Source organism: Ctenocephalides felis, unplaced genomic scaffold (genome assembly GCF_003426905.1).
Source record: "Ctenocephalides felis isolate EL2017-DRISC unplaced genomic scaffold, ASM342690v1 CF-g0.4_SCAFFOLD_03571, whole genome shotgun sequence".
Classification (NCBI taxonomy): domain Eukaryota; kingdom Metazoa; phylum Arthropoda; class Insecta; order Siphonaptera; family Pulicidae; genus Ctenocephalides; species Ctenocephalides felis.
Window position 1 is genome coordinate 57,717,575 of NW_020539725.1, and position 21,842 is coordinate 57,739,416.

Genomic DNA, 21,842 nt, shown 5'->3' on the forward strand with positions numbered 1-21,842 from the left:
GGAATCATATTTTATAGATGATCTATAATCTCGAGCAAATCTCTGATATCACTACTGCTTGATACCAAGCTGGCCAATAGTTCCATTTCAACGTCCTGAATCATATTTATAGATGATCTATAATCTCGAGCAAATCTCTGATATCACTACTTTGCTTGTTATCAAGCTAGCCGAGATCGAACCATTGTTCACTAGACCCAGTTGCCATTGTCAGTCTTTACGTAAGATAAAAAAGAATACATCTCATCGGGTATAGAATTTTGAATTTTATTCTAATTCTACTATTCCAGTATAAATAATATCTATTATAAAGTGATATGGACATATATTTGCTTCGTAAATATAAATCTCAGGAATGAATGAAACATATTTTTGTGTCCAAATTAATTATGCCAAATTATAAAATGGCAATGCCTGTTATGCACTCTTCTAGAAATTCTTAGCGAGACTAGTGTGTGCCTTTCACTTGCCATAACAAAAAAATGCACGTTGCAAAACATATGTGATATTTTTCTTTACGCGGCCGCGATATAATATTGCTAAAAATTAATTTTCATATGGGGGCATTGAAATATAACTAGTAGTGCTTGGCATCGTGCCTTATGGCAAATTGATGTAATTTTCTAAACCAAAAATTGATCTTTTTTAAAGTTTTTGAAAACTGATAAAAATTTGATTTTTAGGAATTTTAAAATTTTTTGAAAATTAAAATAATATATTATTAAAATCTCTATCAAATATCTGATAATTGATTTGCATATGTCATATGGCATTTTTTTATTTTTCTTATTGGATCTTCGAAACCACTACACTCGCCTTTTCAAAAAATTTATCCGTTCAATAGAATAAAATGTTTATGACCATTTTTTGGCTCTTTTTGCGGATAAATCGGAGTCCAAGATAGAAATGTCACGTTTTTTCTTAAAGCAGTTCTTAATATGTTTGAATTTTACGAGAAATTTAAAAAGCGGTGGGATCTTGTCATTTTTTAAAAAAATTGACACTATTTAGGAACCACGTGTTTTGTTTCGTTCAGGGTCGTGTTGTCAAATCGTTTGTTTATTACCCTGTCGTTATGCAATTGCAAAAACAACCCCTCAGCAATTTTTCTCTTCAAAATGAAAATTTTTGGGTGAAAAATCTATATTATTATTCAAATTATTTTATATGCTCGGTTAACATGGTCTTGAATTGTTTGGTAGTTTTTGAGTTTTCCTGGTTTCTCCTATATAAAAAAAGTTCGCAATTAGAGCAATTAAACTGATATACTAAGTTCCTGAAGCGGTCAGAATTAAACTTAGATTAATTTGTGTAAAAATGAAACTAAGGATAATAAATATATACATTCTACACACACATGCTTCCTTTTTTCTGAAGTATGCAAAAATGTTAAAAAAAGATATATATAAATTTTCATTTTTCGATTTTTGCGATTACTATAACTTACCCTACGGAAGTTAAAAAAGATCAAAGAGTTACAAAGTACTTTTATCATGACGCGAATGATAAATCATGATTAATAAATTTAAATTGGGGCGCAACCGATGAGTATATTTATTATATAGAGACTCGGCTTATTGAAAGCTTACATTATTCATTATAGACAAATGCATTCTGATGTCAATGAACAAATATGTAAATACAAAAGCTATATTGTTATTAAATCCAGCTGATTTGTAATTAATATTAAATTTCTGGTGTAATTCACTCTTATAATTTGATTAAAATTACATTGAAATCTATTCTTTTTTAGCATTATAATCTTATTCTTTTGTCATCTCAACTAAATATAAAAGTAAATGAAAAACTGAAGATAATCAATTCTTGGAGCAGCGGTCGGGAGACATTTTTAAAATTTACTCCAAAATATTTTGTCTAATACTATTTTGATACTACCCCCATGACAAAAGAGATTACCCCTCTGCGGTCTACTATGTAGCAAATACAGTAAATATCAATTAAAAATATATTCTTTTTACCTCAAAAATTCCATTTTTAACCCCATTTGAGATAATTTATCTCAACCAACATCTTGGAGTTGGTAGAATTTAGTTAAATTTGAGATTCTAAAATTTGTACATAATATTTTTTCAGACAATTACTTGAGCTAGGTTTAAATACAACCTGATTTGTTTTATATACAAAAGGATATGTCAAATCCTTCTTACAAATCTACTCTTAACTAAATATTTATTTCTTACTATTTGAAGGCATAAGTTAGCTTTTATGTGCAGTTTATGTTGTTATTTTCTACAGATTAATGACTTTGGCAAACTGCCCAATGTAGTTTTAAAATTTAGTTATAAACATATTTGACTTCTCTATAATAAAATGAATAGAGTTCATAATTTATCCACATATGGCAAATAAGATGTAAATTAAAATATTTTTAAACAACAAATCGAAAAAGAAAAATTTATATATCTTTACGTTTCAAAGGTTTTGAACATTTTGACATACCTTAGAAAAAATCGATGTACGCGTGTGTGTGTGTGTACATGTGTTTGTATATGTGTGTGTGTGCGGATACAAATTTTCGTCGACGATTTCGGAAACACCGATCAACCGATTTGAATAATTCAAAAAACATTCGATTCGTATTGATTAGAAGACGTGCAGATTAGTTTTTTGGCGAAGGCAGGTCTAGCCGTTCCGAAGATACGAGGCAAAAAGTGCCAAAAACGGTAACTTCAAGAGAACGGAGCGTCCGATTTTGATAATTCAAAAAACATTTTACTTGTTTCGACAAGATGAAGAACTGATTAAATTTTGGGGAAGGTAGGTCCAGCGGTTGTGGACTCTCAATAAAAATAAGTTAAAAAAATGTGATTTGGCGGTCAAAAATGTTTATTGGAAATATGTACATCAAACTATCAGATGTTTTATAGAGATTTTAATAGTAATGTGTACACATTTTGTATAATTTTTTTTTTGGGTTTCGTAACAAAATTTTTAATTACGGTACGGGAAGTTCTAGCAATTTGCCTTAAGGTACGAAGCCATGCACCCCACTAATTTATTTTTGAATGTCATATATTAGTTTACTGGCAAATTATATTTTTATTTTTACTACAAGTTATTTATGAGTTAAAGACCTGTATATTAAGTTTATGAAAAATATACTTAACTAAAAAATATTAGGTTTTTTCATATTTGAAATTGAATACAAATTGCATTTTGATAGATCAGACAACGATAAAAGAAAGTGTTTACATTTTTGCTTGATAAAGACAACAATTATTACTAATATTTATAATAAAAAAGGCATTATACACAATCCTTGTCTTACGACCTGAACTGAAAAGCAATATAATACATCCTTAAGGATGTGTGTTATATTTTTAAATATTACAAAAATAATATGTTTTTATATATCCTAAAACAAAATCTTTAAACTTAAATAACATAAATAAAAAATCCTCATAACCCAGGATTTTCCAGATCACAAAATCAAAACATATGCAATCAGACAGAACGATGTTCCCCATATTACAAAAAGTTACCCCTATGTTTGATCCTACAATTAGCTTGGGTTATTTAAATAAAATTAATCCAAATACAAAGCTCCATGTCTATTTCATTATAAAATATTTCTACTTACTCGTATTAACAGTGACATCAGGATAAGTTAATCCATTTGACAGCACCGGCACAAAACAAATCCATAACACAAAAGTCATCAACAAACAAAAATTCACACATGTCCGAGGTAAACAGTCGTACAACTTTTCACACATTATGAGACTTTTTATGAATTAAAACATTCTTTTCACTCACTGCTCTTACGTGATGCTACACTTCATTTTTGCACATAATATCATAGTTATGATTAATTGAAAATAATTCAAAATTTGCCCTCGTTTTTGTATATGTACGACCTAAGCAGCACGATCACAATACAAAACTGAATGGAATCTTAAATCATACCTCTGAAATAACCTTGGTGGATCGAAGCGGAGAGAAGTTAGCTGGGTACGCTTCAAGCTGGTTCTTGAGAATCGAATAATTCGAAAGGATAATACGAGAGACAGCGACAAGAATATCTAATCGAGGCGAGCAAGGATTTACACTCAAATTCACCATTAAACTAGCTGTAAGTGGAATTCTGTCTTGAGGCAATTATGGCATCGTGCCTTAAGGCAAATTGCTGGAACTTCCCGTACCGTAACGAAATGTTCGTGGAATACTGAATGTTTTCAAATAGATTATTATGAATATTGTAACATTGTCTAATATTTATAAGAATTATATAAACTGAATTGCAGAGTTGAAATTATTTGTAAAGTATATTAGAACTATAGTCAGAATCAAACATAAAATCTGAAATATTTTCGATATACAAGAAACTAAAAAAAAAAAAAAAAAAAAAAAAAAAATGGAGCAAAATTTTTTTTTCCCAAAATCAATTATTTTGTTAAGACAAGCAGAAAGTTCTTTGAATCATTAAAATCGGACGCTTAGTTCTATCTGAAATTGCCATTTTTTACATATTTTGCTCCGTATCTTCAAAATGGCTGGGCCTGCCTTTGCCAAAAACTAATAAACACTTCTCCCAATCATTACTAATTGAATGTTTTTTAGATCATTCAAATCGGATACTCCGTTCTCTCAAAAATTCGATTTCTATTTTCTGCACTCTTTGCTCCGTATCTCCGAAACGGCTGGACCTGCCTTTGCCAAAAACTAATCAGCTCTTTTCCCTATCAATAGGAATCGAATGCCTTTTGAACCATTCAAATCGGTTGATCCGTGCGCCCGAAAACGTGGGCGAAAATTTGTATCCATACATACATACACACACACACCACACACACACACACATCCATTTTTTCTAAGGTATGCCAAAACGTTCAGAAACCTTCAAAACGTCGAGAAATGTAAAAATTTTCAATTCCGATTTTCGGCCCATTACAATAACTTACCCTACGGGAAGTTAAATATGTAAAAATTAATTTACATAAAAATTTATAAATAGCATATACAAAAACTACGAACATAAGCAATTATAGTTCATACATCAATAAAAATTTGATTTGTAGTTCATAAGAAATCGAATAGAATTCAAATAGTTCCCATTGCACACATTGTTTCTAAATTTTTTGAATTTATCTAACATTTGAAACTTATTTGACTATTTCTAACACATTTCTTTTAAATCGTAAATAATTATAAAAAACTTTCCGAACCGAAAATTAAATTAAAAAAAAAAAACGCTCGAAAACGTAAAGATTTTTATTTGTGGTAACGAGGGAGTTTATAATACTGCCTGTGTCCTGGCCTCTCGTACTATGTAAAGATCTGTTTACTAGAGTTTCTATTTGGCATATGTCACTGTAAATACAGTGAAAAAGCTGAGAATTAAATTAAAGAGTTCTTCCTCACTGGTAACCATATTAAAAATTAAACTATTTTACAATACATAATACGCATGCAAAATTGTCTTTAACACATAACTTTTTTTTAAAATTCACATAACCTATAAAATAGTGACAGTTACATAATAAAATAATTATTACAAATAAGGGACAGAATGGGAGGTCATGGTCATGGACATGGGCACGGAGACCCCTACGTTGTACCAGATTATAGGATTTACAAAGTTGAAGATGCCCCTGAATTAGTTCAAGTCCAAAAGGCTCTTGCAAGTAAAGGACTTAAAGACCCATGGCTGAGGTAAACAATATATTACTTAGTACCCATTTCAGTTTTATATTTTGTTCATTTTTTGTTAAATAGAAATGAAGTATGGCGATTTAATACAAAAGAATTTGGAACAAGAAGGAGCCGAACGATGGGCTTTTTATTCCGAGGATTCAAATGGGGACTGGCTGCTACAGTAGTAACAGTCGCATTAGAGAAGGCATGGGAAAAAATGAATCCTAAAGATGATCATCATGGTCATGGACATCATTAATAATTAATTTGATATAATTAGATGATTGTAGATATTATTATACTAATAAAAGAGGAAGATAAGTCACAGGTTCTGTTTATTTTAATATTTTGATGCAATGTGTTTGAATGTAATATAAAAATTAAATTACTAATATTTAATAATCTAAAAAAAATTTACATACAGAAAAAAATCAAATCAAGTTGATGTTCTTGGTTTTAACTCATCAAAACAAGGTCTTAAAAATATATAATTCTTCTTAGTAGGATTGTAAAATTCGTGACCCTGCAATAAAAATTTTATCATATAACTTAGGAATATAATCAATGCATTCTAATTAAATAAGTATTACCTTAGACCAATCATAGCTCACAGAATAAGCAAAAATTTGTCCATTGTGGTTAAAAGCACATTTTGTGATAGGTTGCTCCATAGCTTCAGATGGTTTTAGTTTAGTTCTTGCGTCTTTATCCCAAAAACTGAATGAGCCATCTGAACCAACTGTCGCTAAGGTTCCATGAATGGGATGGAATGCTATATCATTCACAGCATATATATCCTAATAACGAAAAAAATATTATTGAGTGTTAATTTTATAATGTTTTCAAACTCTGCGTGAATAAGTAGAGCATTGTTGGAATCTTTTGATAATTATAAAATTTACATATAATCTGTATTCTGTAAAGTTGATATAATAATAAATGTAATATATCATTGTTCTTGAAAATATGTGCAGTTTAAAATATTTAACAATCTAATTTAATAGTTTAAAATAATATAAAAAGAGATTTTGCTTTATGTGAATTCTATGAAAGTACAGTTTGGTGTTAAATACCTGAAATCCATTAGGTGTTCCATTGGATCGGTGGCATTTAAATGTAAAATTGTCTTTTGGATTTACGGGATTGACATATTGAATGGCTACACGACCTTCCACACTGCCCAGTGCATAACCTAGTAAGATTCAAAAGAACATTTAATGAATGCAAAAATTTAAAATGGAAATGCTTTTCAAATTTTTTTTAAGAATATCTAGAATCTTAATAAACAGAAAAAGATAGGCATAAAAATCATATTGATATTTTTTTATATGTTAAGTCTTTGATTGAAACATTCATTTTCAAACATTTGTACTAATGAACACTTGATAGAATCCGCACAGCATATTGATGTCTATCACAAACCAAATTTTATCTATTTATTAGCCACAGAAATTTAGTTACTACCAAAATTCAAAAGTTATTTTGATGATAAATGTCCATGAATATATTCTTATTACCTGTTGGTACTTTCTTTTTATCTCTAAAAATAGCAACAGTCCGATGTTGGTATTTCAAAGGACTATCAAGCCTTTTATATTCAGTTGGTGTATTTTCTAAAGTATATACAATTAGACCCCGGCTGGCAGTCCCAACAACTGCCATTGGGTAATCTACATCAGCACAGTAACAACGCTCAGGCAAATTGATTGACATCATAGGATTAGGTGAGCGGGTGTCCCAAAACTATTGTATGAATAAATTATTACAAAAATAATGTAATTTGTGTAACTATGAAAACAGTTTTATTCTGTACCTTAAGGGTTTTATCCCAAGAACCAGTCATTAGACAAGTGTAAGTGGTGCCTTTTATCCAATGACAGGTTTTAACCGGAGCATCGTGAGCTGCAACTTGAATCATTTGGTTTGAACCTAAATCCCAACATTTGACTTGTTTGTCGCAAGAAGCAATAAAAACCTTTGTCCCATCCTATAATTGGTATTATATGATTAATATAAGAGTTTATTTTAAAAGTTTGCTATTGTTATTTATATTATGTAATAAATTTTTTTGTGACATAATGCAAATTAATACACAAAATCTGAATAAACCCAATTCTGAGTTGTTGATTACAAAATTAAATACGTACATCGCTCCAACAAACATCCAGCACAGGACCTCCCACTGTTTGCATCGATTTTGGATTTGTTTTCCCAGTTTGTTCTACTTCCCAGCATCTTACCTAAAATATGTAACTTTATTGCAGTGAATCAAATAGATGTGTTATCAAATAATTTTATACGATTTATAAATATCCGTACTAACATTTATAATAAAAAATTACATATTGCCCATGTTCATATTTTAAATTCAAATACTACAAATAAAAATGAATTAATACTAAATTATGATGTTTTCTTTGCTTTTGTTAGTTTGATTGTTGTTTGATAACTAATCTAATTATTATTCAATTGACCATTTATATTACTGTTTTATTCTATTTTAGGTAGTTATCGAAATAGAAATCTAATCGTTATAAAAATTACTATGTACAGAACCCAGCCACAATAGGTTATGATGTATTATTTATCATGCAATTATGAATTTACATATTTAATATTATAATTATATATTACATTGCAATCCCAACTTCCAGCGATCAAGAAATTTTGGGGAAGTGTTCCTGGACTAAACGCTAAAGCTGACACTGAATCATCAGGTGGAGAAGTTACTTCAAAATCTTTCATAGGATTTGCAGACGACGGAGTCGGTGTAGCTCCAAAATTAGATCCAAACATTTTGCACAATTATTTATTTAATTAACAATTGTTTTTTAAAAATAACCTTAAATATTATGCATTGTGTTTTATCGTTAATCCAAATATTTATGAAATGCGTTGACATTAGAATTCATTAAGTGGAATGGTAATAGATGGCTCTGGGTGGACCTTTCAGAAAAATTAATTCGTGAAGGCGGAAGTAACCCTAGACAATATAATAATAAGGCGGAAGTAACGGAAAATAGGTTTGAAAATTGTTTATGTTTAAGATGTTTACTAGTTACATAATACCAAATAGAATTGTTTTTTCCTTTAGTTTTGTTGCTAAACTTATATCCAAACATAAACTCTTGATGTGCTAAAATAATCAATTGTTTAAAATATTTGTCTATTATCACTTCAGCCCTACAGTAACAATTTGAGGTAAATAATTATTTTATTATTCTAGGAAAAAATCTTTGATATATAATGATTATTACGTTTTTGTTACTAATTAAATTCAAGATTATTAAGTGCGGAGGTCAACAATGATTAATGTGCATTTACTATCATTTTATGAATTTACTTCTAACAAATTTAAATGAAATTGAAACAAATTTAAATACAATTAAAATTAATTGTAAATTTAATAACATTTAAAACAAAATAAAACAGTATATATATGTACATGTATATATTTTAACTGCTGCTTAAAATCACATAGGTTTAATAAATATAAACATATAATCTATATAAATATAAATAAATGTGTCAAACCTATTCTCTTGATCACTGTTTCTATATTATCAACACTTAGCTTTATATTCCATAAACTTCAACATTTTATGATTTTATTCTTAATTTTTTTTTTTAGAAAAGATAACACTATCTTGCTTATGTAAAATTACTTATTGACATCAGTCAATCACGTCAGGTTTCTTGTAAAATACAATCACACAAATATTTCAAGAACAAAAACATTAAGTTTGTCATTAGATAAAATACAACGATAAAATATAAATCAACCTATTTGTTTCACTTAACTCTCTTCTTATACAATTAACATTAATATTACACTGCTTTATTCATTAACTCTGGGCCCATCTATAGGCATTGTATGGAGCACTTCATCAAGTAGCTGTAAAGCTCTATGTAAGTGTATTTCTATCCAACAAGGGGTATTTTTTATTGATTGCCTAGGGTAATCAGGTCCCCAACCTTTTACAAAACTCAGACGTAAAATGCAAAGTCTACGAAGATCATCCACACCAATACCTGCAGCGGCACTTAAACCTAAATTAGAGTAGAAAATTTTTACATAAATTAGAAAATATTTAAATGCTTATAATTAAAAAAATACTCACTAATAGGAGCTATGGCACTAGTACTAGATGGCACAGTAATTCTCCCTGCAACAGCAGCAGCTTGAGCGGCTGCTGCAGCCTGAGCTGTTCGAGCTTGAATTTGCATTTGACTATGGCACTGATGAAGATCAAAAACCTGGATAAAAAAAGTCAAAAATGTTCAAACAACTATATAATATAGAGTAGATAAAACATGATAATCTCAAGCATTCTCATTTGATAACTTTGATTTTTTATGAGAATGTAAGTTAAACCAAATTATTTATCAGTAAGGTTTAAAAATGAAGTAAACGTTTTGATATCACACTATTTACATATTGTTTTAACCTTTATATATGCACTGGAATAAATTTTATGAACGGCGTCACCAGGAGCTCTTCCAGCTTCTCTATCAAGATAATAGCTTTGTACAAATACTGAATGATCACTGTTGCATAATAACCATACATCGCCTTCACCTTTCAAATCTAGCTGAACGCCTTTACCAATATGTAACCTGGAATCAAAAAAATGATTATGATAAGTCTACTGGAAATAAAAATAAATTCATGCCACCAACTGCAAATAAAACATTATTTTTTGCATAACATAATCAAAAGTTATTTACCTAGCTCTTTCACTCTGCTCTGTTCTGTGCACATTACTCAATGCTCCAAGACAGAATCGATTACCACCAGAGGGGTCTACATATCCATCTACTATAACATTGGGTCTTGAAGATGGCACCTTAAATGTTTCTCCAACTTGAGTGTCCAATTCAAAGTAAGCTACTGAGCACCAATACTCAGGAGCAGGTTGTGATGATAATAATCCAGGAGAAACACTATTAATCTCACCACCAGGATAATTATTTGCAGCATTATGCCCCCCTAAATTAGAAAAAATCCATATTTAGTTCTGGAGAACTTAAACCATTAACATAGACTAAGAAACATTATTTATTCAATCAGAAAAAAAAATTCAGATAATAAATATTGTTTTTTAAATTACAACTTACAATAGGGTCCAGTAGCTGTATGATGTGATGGTGTATAAGTAACAGTGCTAGAACCTGTCCAGGTTGCATGTGGCCCTGCATAATTCTGTCGTGCACCTTGTGTCTGATTAACCACCATGCCTGCTGCACCTGGTTGGCCAGATTGATTTCCAGTGTTATTTCCAAAACCGTTTGCAATTTGTTGAGGTGATACTGCAGAAGCACATTCAGCAGATGTAGAACCTAATACATAATGATTATGTGTTTGAAAGAAAAGAATAGAAGTTTATTTTTTAGAATATAATAATTACCCAAATTAGTTATTTGCGTTTCGGAATTTATCTGTTCATTAGGAGGACCAAAAAACTGTTGTTGTCCAGAATTACCCGGTACATTACTGCTTGGCACAACAGCAGGATGTCTAACAACTGATTGAGGAACATTTGCTGGCATTCCATGAGGTATAGACGCTAAGGGGTGGAGAAATATAATTTTTATGAAATATTAATGTTATGTAAATATAAAAATTAAATCATCTTTTGGTTTTGTTCACCTTTTGCTTTAAAATATTTTACTAAATAAAAACTTTGTTATCTCTATTTGCAACAATTGTGTAACAAGAAAATAAATAATTAAATTATTTAAATAATAGACTAAAGAATAAATAATAAAAGCATTAGTGGATAATATTGTAGCAAATGATAAAATACTTGCAATAGAAATGAACTTTTTAAACTAAAAAATAAACAAATATTGCAATAGTCAAATCTGTAAAATTATACAAAATAAATTCAAGTGCTCAAATTTAAATCAAACTAAAATAAAATAATATCTTACGATGAGGTAATCTATTAGGCATCCAGTTTGGTCTACCATCAGTTGGTTCTAGTTTTGGTATTGATGGAGGCATTGGACCAACAAAGATGGGTTCACCTAATAATTGAGTAATAGCTAAAGTAATGCAATGTGATATGAAATATTTATTATTATAAAACAAAATAGATAAAATATTGAAAGAAACATAGATCATACATAGAATTTTCAGAGAAAGAATTTTTTAAACTAAAATTTTCATATAACATTGATAATAATGAAACAATAAGCATTTTTTAAGAGAAAGAATAAATAAAACTATTCAAGCCTGTAGTAATGAACGGAATTATTAATTATATCTAAAATATTATATACCTTCAAATTTGATTCTGAAGAAGTAAATTATACTTGCTAAATGTTATTTGAAACTGCACAAAGTTCTTTTCAGGAGGCATTACAGGGATAAGTATAACAAAGTAAATAAAAACAAACTTATTAAACAAATTAATAGTATAAAACAATAAATTAAATATTAATGGATGATTCTAAAATGTTTCATATCACCTGCATAAACAGTATGCTTCCATAACTATAAAAATTATTAAAATTCCCTTTCTCACCTTGTGTATCCTGTTGGGGCCCAACATTGCCAGGATGTACAGCAGTTGTTGTTACTTCTGGCCCTACAGGATTATGAGGATAATGCGGAATTGTTGGAACAAAATCAGGATCCATTTGTGAAGATGGATTACCTGCAGTGTATTCATCTTTGGGAAGCCGTGCACAATTAGAAGTATGTATTGTCAAGGAAGACAAATCTGAAATTATATTATTTTTATACCAGTCAGATCATTTTTATAGTTATAGTTAATATAATTGATAAAGATTCATACCAATCCCTGGAGAGACCACACGTTCATAATGGTAAGGATTAACACAAACTGAGTCACATTTTAAATCAAAAGCAAATTGGCAATATTTTACATGCTTTAGTTCATTTTTATGAAGATCTGGCCATCTCCATATCCTGGCATAAATAACATGAGGAAATCCCTTTCTTCCAGCCACTTGCAATCTTCCATCTAAGGTTCTCTGAATTGTCACACATTTGCTAGGATGTGCACCATTTGTAGTAATTGCGGTGATAAGAGAATCTAATTCATCTCGTTTTTCCTTTAACTTTTTTACAAGGGATTCTATAGCTCGCTTTGCAAAATTCTCATTTTCACCTCCTTGTCGATGACACATCAAAGAATGAACAATACTTAGACAAGCATCTGCTGATGTAGGTGCACTTGTTGGCATAGTCGCCATTTCGACCACTGTAATTAATAAATATAAATAAAAAATATGAGCTAATCTACATATCTATGGTCATTTCCTTGATTTCACCCATCTTAATGGACATTCTTAGTAAGAAAGAATTTCAAATTATAGCAAACAAAAGACCCTCTCTCATTAGTTTGTGAAAATATCAAATTTGTACACTTGCTCATTAATTAATATATCATTTGGTGATCATTCAACATCTGCTTGTGCAAAATTATAAATATTATTTTCCAATTTGGATGTTTAATCATGCATATATGAAATTCTTACATATTTAAATAACATTGTACACAAACAATAATTTTCAGATGAATACACTCTTTAAATGTGATATTAAAAATACTTATTATAAACTGTTAATGTTTTAAACTGATTCAAGCAATAATTAGTATTAATCACTCTCTATCTCTATCTCTGTCTTTCCTTCTTTCATAAAATGTCAATCAATACAAAATTACACAAGTTAGAGTGATAAATACTAAAAATGTTGATACTTTAAGATTATCTCACCTTCTTGAGTACCCACACAAGGTGAATATAAGTGCCCCAGTGTTAACAAACCAACCATTCTAAATCCATAAGTAAATCCGAGTTTTCCACTCGATGTACGTAAAGTACATAATAAGCAAGAAATTCATATCAACACAATAATATTTGTTTGAATAATCAACATGAATTTTCTATCACGCTTGATGTAATTCAAATTGACTTGGGTCCACTATTTTGACGATGGAGAATTTACATATATATTTATATAAATATAATGACTTATGAGAAAGCATCAGGCGCGCTCAAACTTAATTTATAATCCATTCACTCTGAATTAACCGATATCTTCAACATTTCTTATCAAAAAAGTTTGCAAAAGACTAATGTACCAAGAATGATAAAACAAATGAAGTAAAGAAGTATAAATAAATGTTCTATGCAATGTTTTTATCTATGGAAATGCTTCAACTCCACAACAATGTTCAACTTAAGTAGTGCTGCCATCGATGACTTTAATATTGCCACATTACATTCGTTGTTAAAGCGTTGTAAAGGATTTTCACACAGACGTTGATGACCGCTCAATAGCCATAGATAGTTGAATAGACAAATTCGCTAGACATACGACTTTTATCTACGACGTGATGAAAGCATAGATAAAAGAAAAGGTTGAAAGCATGTTGACAGTTCGTTGTAACCCTACGGCTAACCATGAAATTTGACGTTTCATAACAATGTGATATATGAAATTATTAAATGTTGATATATTATAACATATTAAAATGATGAAATTTAATAAAGAGTTTTTATCCTTTGCCAGTAAATTCAGTGTACTACCTTTTAATATAGGTTTTTCGAAGTTGTTCTACTCAACCACAAATAGTGTGATTAATTATGAAGATACTGTTGATGTTATAGATTATGGACAATTCGAAATTAATAAAATGCCACATAAAAAACGTACTATTTCAAAACTTCAAGAACTTTTTAATTGTTCACATGATCATGCCACTGATATTGTAAAACACCACCCAATTTTAGTCAAAAGATCTATCGAGAATATAAATAAAGCAGTCAGCTTTCTGGAAGAAAAATCTGTTAAACAAAATATTTTATATGATAATCCATGGATCTTGGGAATAAAGAATGGTAAATACTAGACTCCACATCATATTAAGTTCATTTTAAAGCTTTATAATGAAAATATAAAACTTTATTTTTGTTATTTATTAAAAGTTGTTTTTTTTCTAGATGAACTAAAAGAAAAAATAGAACTTATAGAAATGATAGAATATAAAAAAATTGATCATTTCGTACCATTTCTTCAATTAGAAACAAAAGATCTACAACATGTAGTTAAAATAATGCAATGTGAAGTTTCAACTGTGCCTGGAAAAAATCGACTTTATTATTTCAAAAATATGACTAAGGTTTATATAAGGTTTTTATTGCAGTTACAAATTGCCTTATTGACCTATATTTCAACCATTTTAGGTAGAAACTATGGTAATTTCTCAGCACTTCGCACAAAGGTGGTTTATATATGAAGTAAATTATCTTTATTTTAAGAACATCTTGACTTTTTTGTTAGGTAATTTTCTTTATTTTTTAACTTTAAGTATTAAGTATTTATTAGTATATTATTTAAGTATTAAATAAGCATCAATATCATCATGTGGTTAAACCAAGATATAATTTAATGAAAATTAAAATTGCAGATAGTGGTGTTACACCATATAATATTTTGCGAGATCTGTGGGTTTTCAAATATCATCCTGCTAAAATTAGAGAAAGAATAACAATAGCTAAAAGAGCAAATAGTAAAAAAATAATGCCCTGGATGGTTAGATGCAAAGAGGGAGTATTTCAGAGGTATAATGATTTTTTGTTTTGTAGAAAAAAAATGAAATAAAATTTATGTATTTCTGATTAATTTTAAAGTCTTTGTTGAAATTTTTAGATTTCTCAGTAGAACCAAAGAAACTAATGATGTATTAGCAAATCGTTCACTTGAAGATTATTTAGGTGAAAAACTTAAGTGTGATATGGATATGGTGAAATATATCATTAAAAATAATCCAACCATAAAGAAAATCCATATAACTAAGGTACATAATTCCTCAGCATTATATTGAAGTAATATTTTAAATCTTGAATATAATTTTAATTGCAGGTACAAGACACATTGGATTATTTATTAGGTCAAGGGTTCTCTGCGTATCATATTGCACAAGCCCCAAAAATTTTAAGCCATAGTTTACAAACAACGAAAGAAAGATTGGAAGAAATTAAAGCTTTGGGTCTAAATACCAACTCACTTGTTATACTTTGTAAAAGTAAAAAAGAATATGCGAAACATTTAAAGGCTTTAGCAAAATGTAGTATAAGAGAATCATTGAGAAACAAGTGAATAAAAATAAATAATGAAATTATACATACTTCTATTTGTTCTACAATTTTTATACATCCTCTATATTCCTCTTTGATTTAACAAACATTTCAAATGTATTTAAGTGTATAAACATGGTAGCTGCAGATAATCTAGCTTGTAGCTGCAGTTGTTCAACATCATGAGCCCATTCTACTCGGCCCCAATGCCCCAACTATAATTATAATTATTTAAAATATAGCTTTTTATATACTTATATTTTAAAATAGTTTCAGAAGTTTATCTCAAGTATTGCTATTAAAGCCAAAATTTACATTATAATATAGAAATAAACATGCTCATTGTTTAAAAAATTACAAGTAAAAAAAATTAAAATATAGAATGTAAAATTTATGTGTATTCTATAAAATTGTTTAACTTAACTTGAATTATAGATAATTACCTGAAATTCTTCTTCAAGTCTAGATAAATATGATGCTTTTTCCGTACTAATGAATTTATCGGCACAAGCTAATGCTAGAATGACTGATTTAACTGTATCAACTGCAAAAACTAATCCTAAAAAAAAAATTAGTTAAATGAATAGATTTAGAAAACAGTATGTTGTTTTCTAAAAATACTTACCCTGCAGAGATGCAATATTATGGGAATATAAATAATTTGAAAGAGCCATTTTTGACTCTTCACTAATTTCAGGAGGGGTGATGTCTCTGGCCTTTTTAACATTGACTTTGTATCTATCACAAAACCATTCAATTATTGGATCCCATTCTTTACATTGGAGAGCATATAGTGGGTCATCTAACTGAAGTAATAAGAAATTTTTTTTTTTTGAATTAAATAGAAAAAATCATGACTTCATGTAAGGGGCAACCATTAAGAAAATTTTCAGTAATTACCAAAGTTTCTTAAATCAAATATAATTTAGAAATTATATTTATTATGACCAATAGAATTTCACATCATTTTTAAGCGCCTTTGACCAATGTTCTATTATTCTATTGGTTTAAGGAAAACGCAATGTGCTAACAAAATATACAAATGATTTTGTACATTACTTACCGCCGAATGGAAAAGCAAAGCATCTGTTGTTAAATAATTAACAATATAATTTACCATGTCAGGTTTTGTTAAATTGCTAGGATTATCTATCAATGTAGAGCATAATGCATTCTGAAAATCAATATATGTATATGAATTTAAAAAATAATAATTAAAATTATTGCTCAAATTAATTATTTACCAAATACATGGTTCCCTGTTGTATATTCTTTTTCTGTGCTTCCCATTCTGTTGCTACAGCTAAAGCAAGAGGTTGTACTTGAACTCTAAATGGTTTTCCTGAAGGCGATTTTAATTTTCGTTGATCTAAAGTCACTTCATATTTTCCATCACTATATAATATATTTGTCTTTTTGTAAAACCTTTTTCTTGTTGCTAAAATATATAAAAACATACATAAATGATGCATATATACCCTGTATAATACATATACAGTAGAACCCCGTTAAGGTAGAAGCAATATGATTTTCTGTACAAAACGCAGTTAAAATTATATTGCTTCTATCTCGCATAATACGCTTTTGAGCCTTTTATCCGGTCTCTGGAAAATCGTTCTAGTAGGGTTTTTTTATCTTTTATACAGATACAGAACTTAAAATGAAGAAAACAAAATCTTTCATTAATTTAATTACCGTAATAATAACTAATTATGAAAAGTTATACATGTTTCATAAGTAATCAAAATTTACAATTCAAAAGGTAGTGTTATATAAAAATAATAAATACATGGTGGAAATGAATTAACTAAGCGGATCATTATAATTTATTTACCATAACATCTAATTTGCAATGTCGCATTATAATTAACTTTGAAAAGTTTATTGATCATATTTAGCGACATATCTATTGAAATATAAACATATACTGAATTATTAAATGTCTCGTATAATGTGGTTACAATAATAACCTAACCTCAAAGTTTTTCAACTGACGTTTGTGACGTATGTCTTGGCGGATTTTTATGATTTTGTTTATATCGAGTTTGTGATTGTACTAAACTTTACAATTTTCATGAAAATATTATATATTATAATATACGTTCACTAATAATTAAAAATCTGAGTTCTGCGATTCAAAATGTAAATTGATTATATTTATATTATAAATCACAGCTGGACACATCGAGAACTGTCAAATCAGATAAAGTTTTTTGTACCAGATAAATAACATTGGATTGTTATTATAAAACGTCATTATTGTGTTATCTGTGATTACATTATGAAAAATGGATGAATTAAACTCAGAAAACTATCTCTATTCAACGAGCAAACTATGTTTAGCCCTAGATTGTGAAATGGTAGGAGTTGACACTGGAGATGTTCACATGTTAGCTAGAGTCTCCATTGTCGATCGAGATGGTTCTTGTATTTATGATAAATATGTGAAACCCCAGAAAGAAGTTGTAGACTATAGAACACCAATTAGTGGCATAAGACCAGAACATTTATCCACCGGTGAAGCCTACCACAAAGTGGAACAAGATGTAAAAAATATATTAAACGGTTGCATTCTCGTAGGCCACGCTTTGCATCATGATTTGCAAGTTTTGAATTTGAAACATCCCAAACACATGATAAGAGACACTTCCTTATATAAACCGTTTAGGAAAATATCTGGTGGTAAAACACCTTCATTGAAATTATTGGCGAAAGAAGTTTTAAATAAGTCGATACAAATTGGAGAACATTCATCAATTGAAGATGCTTTTACAGCAATGCAGATTTATTTACGATATCAAGAAAAGTGGGAGAAAAGTTGTAGGAGTAGAAGATATAGATAAAATATATGTACAATTATATATGACATGTGAAAATAATTTTATTTAGATTAAAAGTAAGCATTAGGTGGTTTTATCATTGAAGCAATGTTTTGTAAATTAAAAAATTGTATTATAATATCTTGCATATATCTTTAAATTACACTCAACCAAACATGCCTTAGCAGAAGATGAATTTAGGAATAATTGAAAATATAAGAAATGCAGTATAATAAAAATAATCAAAAATTGCCAAATTTTTTAATTTATTTTTGTTGACTAAATCAGCCCTCTATTAAGTCTTCTAAAATATATATACTTGATTCTTTTATTATATGCACCTGTGTTGAGTAATTTTGTATAAATACTTTATATATAATTTAAGTTTTTTATATTATATTGGGAAAAATATAATACCAAATATATATATATATATATATATATATAATAAAATATATAGTTGATAAATTACATTGTTTACACAGATATATTTTTTACCTAGTTCTTCACGTTCTGGAATCCAAACTACAATTTCATATAATGAACCACATACAAAATATGATATTACTAAATCTCATTTTTCAAATTACTTAAACTGATAGATCATTCTTTCAAGTTGGAATTAAAAATGGCAATGCGAATTATTTCAATCTGCACTCCTTTAAAATAAAGTTAATTCTTGACTAGATCAGAATATAAAAGTTTGTTCTAATAGTTACATTAATGATATATACTACATCTAGTGCCAAATTAAGTAATGCACATCATGTGCTGAAGTTGTATCATTTTGTATGACTTAATTTTATTAAACACAAAATGAGACTAAAATTCAAAATCACATTTGGTAAATAAACATTTTTGTATAGATATAATTTAATTTTTGATATGCACTTGTAGACCTTATACTTGTATAAGGTCTATGTATGCATCTTAAAATCAGCAAAAACAGTGGTGAAAACTGCAATTAGAAATAAAAAAAGTAATAAGAATAAAACAATGTTAACACAATAATTTAATTTCTTGTCTTTTAGTTAAAATTTAAGTTGTATACTTACATAGTTACACCTAAGATATTTCATTTTATACAGGCACAAAAATTATGCATTATAAAAATAATTTCCCTTTCTCAACGAAACATACATAGCCTTTACTAAAATATCATATTCTTAACTAAAAAACATTCAACATAAAGCATTCAAAACAATTCACATAACAATTTCGTTAATAAAAGAAACTCACTGAACAATATCATTAAAAGATTTAAGGTAAGCTTCATGTAACTTATTCACAAAATCAGAGTCTGTTTTTAAAAGATATGATACTGCCTGCAAAAGCTGATTTCTAGTCAAAGGTTCAGGTCGTAAAGAAACATCTGCTTGCTCTAAAGTATTGGAATAATTATTATCCTGACTGGTTTTTGAAGTAAACATTGTAGGTGGCATAAGAGCTGGTGTTTGGTTCGTTGTGTTATTTAAGGTACTGATAATGGCCGGGATTCTTCACCAACTGCATCTGCATTGAAATTTGATTCGGAGATGTAATTCGTATGAAATTCAAATTGTTCTCATTCAGTGAATGCTGTTTATCAATATCGGCAACCTTGTTTGTTTTTCTCCGACCTGCTTCGACTGTATTTAAACCAGTATTGTTCTGTGGTGTAACACACCTTTGTTGTTTTTCAATATGCTCCACACTGTGTGCTGGGTTTGACATAAGCCTTTGCAATATATTCGGATCAGCATTTAAAGGCTCCGCTTTTCGTGGAGCAAATAAAGGTAAAGTATTTTGACTGGATGTGGTAGCCTTTGCAAAGAAGTCCATCACACTCTGTGATGTTAAATCTGTTTTGGGTGCTCCAGAAATTTCTTGAGCAGTAGGTAGGTGGTTGTTTCTTCTGATTGTGATAATCCTCTTGAGCTCGGCTTAACATAGTAAATATATCAGAATTCTCACCCATCGCCGCACCATTGGAGATCATGTTTTCTGTAGGAACAATGGATTGCTTTTGCAAATCCTCAATTAATCTAGACAAAAGTTGAGCGACTTTTACACAATCTTCTCTGTCATAAAACCAGAAGCCGCGAATACAATTATTAGAATTCCTATAGAGTAAGAACGGTTCCTGTAATTGTAAATCCAATCCTTTGACGACCGGCTCGACTAAATTACTTGTATTGAGTCGGTTGATTATCAATATGCCGTGATAGGGCTCACCGTTTCTCGAATAAATAAACAACGCCCCTTCGATATTAGTTCTTTCCCATTCATTCTCTTCGGAATTAAATGAATAGAATGCTACATGGCGAGCAGTTTCTATAATATCTTTTGCGTACGGGTCCACTCTTTTTAAAGCTGTCACATTCATACGCAACTCCGTTACGTCCGCCATGTTTAACAATAAATATATAGTAAATAAATATAATTTTTTTTTATATTTGTGAATATGCTTTAAAATCAAAATAAAAAGATAAATATTATTTTAAATTATGTTCAGATTCTCTGGATTTAAAACTAGCCGCACTGTTTGCCTACAACTGCTTTGGCTTCTATGAGCGAAATACCTTATGTCAATCAATGGCTTTTCATATGAAATTACGGCTAAATATGAAATTATATAACATTAGGGTATGTGTATGTATACACATATATAGTTATATATATATTTTAATAATTAGATATCGAGAACGTTAAGTTAAATAGAGTTTAATTAGATTTATTGAAATATTTTATGTTATTTTTTCAAAAAAGTATGTGTAATACCGCTAGTGCATTACAGAATATTTGATTCAAGATGTATCTCGGTGGCATTTTGATTATCAAGAATAAAAATGATTAAAAAAAAGCATACAATTAAATGTATGGCGAAAAGAATGAAAATGCGTTTGGTTTGGACAAAAAACAATTATTCTAGCGCCTTCTCGCTTTCATAACGGAAACTTTGTCTAATGGGTCACAGACAAAAGATGGCAGGGCAATAACAATTTGTGAAAACAGTACGTTTTTTTCAAAACTTTGTGCATGATGTCACATATACAGTGTCGAAACGTACAAAATAAATAGTTCAATTATTTTATTGCTTTTATTTCAACAACAATTTGGATGCAGATAAACATTCAAGAATAATATATTAACTATTTACCGTTTACAAATGTGGTTTCCAATCTGTGGGTCGCGCTTCCTCATGGAGGGCCCAAAGGCTATTGTTACAGCGTAGCTTTCGAAGTACTATTTTCGAAAATTAATTAAAATGTT

At 29.2% G+C, this 21,842-nt stretch overlaps 6 protein-coding genes and 1 pseudogene across 6 annotated transcripts; 3 read left to right on the forward strand and 4 right to left on the reverse strand.

Annotated features, from left to right (window-relative positions):
• The first annotated feature begins 5,300 nt into the window (after positions 1-5,300).
• On the forward strand, positions 5,301-5,971 carry LOC113384509 (NADH dehydrogenase [ubiquinone] 1 beta subcomplex subunit 3-like). Its single transcript, XM_026622224.1, has 3 exons — positions 5,301-5,384; positions 5,524-5,673; positions 5,737-5,971. Exons 2-3 carry the CDS (start codon positions 5,531-5,533, stop codon positions 5,912-5,914), a joined length of 321 nt encoding a protein of 106 aa, XP_026478009.1. The 5' UTR covers positions 5,301-5,384; positions 5,524-5,530; the 3' UTR covers positions 5,915-5,971.
• An 18-nt stretch (positions 5,972-5,989) lies between these two features.
• Positions 5,990-8,509, reverse strand: LOC113384508 (mRNA export factor-like). Its single transcript, XM_026622223.1, has 7 exons — positions 8,290-8,509; positions 7,803-7,895; positions 7,469-7,642; positions 7,173-7,398; positions 6,729-6,847; positions 6,246-6,452; positions 5,990-6,178 (listed from the first exon to the last, which is right to left on the reverse strand). Exons 1-7 carry the CDS (start codon positions 8,449-8,451, stop codon positions 6,092-6,094), a joined length of 1,068 nt encoding a protein of 355 aa, XP_026478008.1. The 5' UTR covers positions 8,452-8,509; the 3' UTR covers positions 5,990-6,091.
• Positions 8,510-9,126: 617 nt separating this feature from the next.
• On the reverse strand, positions 9,127-13,718 carry LOC113384506 (mothers against decapentaplegic homolog 4-like). The gene is made up of 10 exons (XM_026622222.1): positions 13,405-13,718; positions 12,459-12,887; positions 12,186-12,383; positions 11,590-11,685; positions 11,064-11,222; positions 10,774-10,995; positions 10,384-10,645; positions 10,104-10,272; positions 9,777-9,912; positions 9,127-9,705 (listed from the first exon to the last, which is right to left on the reverse strand). Exons 1-10 carry the CDS (start codon positions 13,460-13,462, stop codon positions 9,494-9,496), a joined length of 1,941 nt encoding a protein of 646 aa, XP_026478007.1. The 5' UTR covers positions 13,463-13,718; the 3' UTR covers positions 9,127-9,493.
• A 442-nt stretch (positions 13,719-14,160) lies between these two features.
• LOC113385286 (transcription termination factor, mitochondrial-like) lies at positions 14,161-15,793 on the forward strand. The gene is made up of 6 exons (XM_026623129.1): positions 14,161-14,532; positions 14,635-14,813; positions 14,878-14,974; positions 15,102-15,255; positions 15,344-15,491; positions 15,557-15,793. The coding sequence occupies exons 1-6, from the start codon at positions 14,166-14,168 to the stop codon at positions 15,791-15,793; spliced, it is 1,182 nt and encodes a 393-aa protein (XP_026478914.1). The 5' UTR covers positions 14,161-14,165.
• A 23-nt stretch (positions 15,794-15,816) lies between these two features.
• LOC113385287 (ATP synthase mitochondrial F1 complex assembly factor 2-like) lies at positions 15,817-17,715 on the reverse strand. Its single transcript, XM_026623130.1, has 6 exons — positions 17,606-17,715; positions 17,016-17,209; positions 16,835-16,945; positions 16,397-16,577; positions 16,215-16,330; positions 15,817-15,986 (listed from the first exon to the last, which is right to left on the reverse strand). Exons 1-6 carry the CDS (start codon positions 17,673-17,675, stop codon positions 15,843-15,845), a joined length of 816 nt encoding a protein of 271 aa, XP_026478915.1. The 5' UTR covers positions 17,676-17,715; the 3' UTR covers positions 15,817-15,842.
• Positions 17,716-17,863: 148 nt separating this feature from the next.
• On the forward strand, positions 17,864-18,765 carry LOC113385417 (annotated as a pseudogene).
• Positions 18,766-19,714: 949 nt separating this feature from the next.
• LOC113386372 (mRNA-decapping enzyme 1B-like) lies at positions 19,715-20,979 on the reverse strand. The gene is given in 3 exon segments (XM_026624155.1): positions 19,715-20,069; positions 20,101-20,477; positions 20,479-20,979. Coding segments are annotated over 3 exon segments (1,122 nt in total). The 3' UTR covers positions 19,715-19,825.
• Between the last annotated feature and the right edge of the window lie 863 nt (positions 20,980-21,842).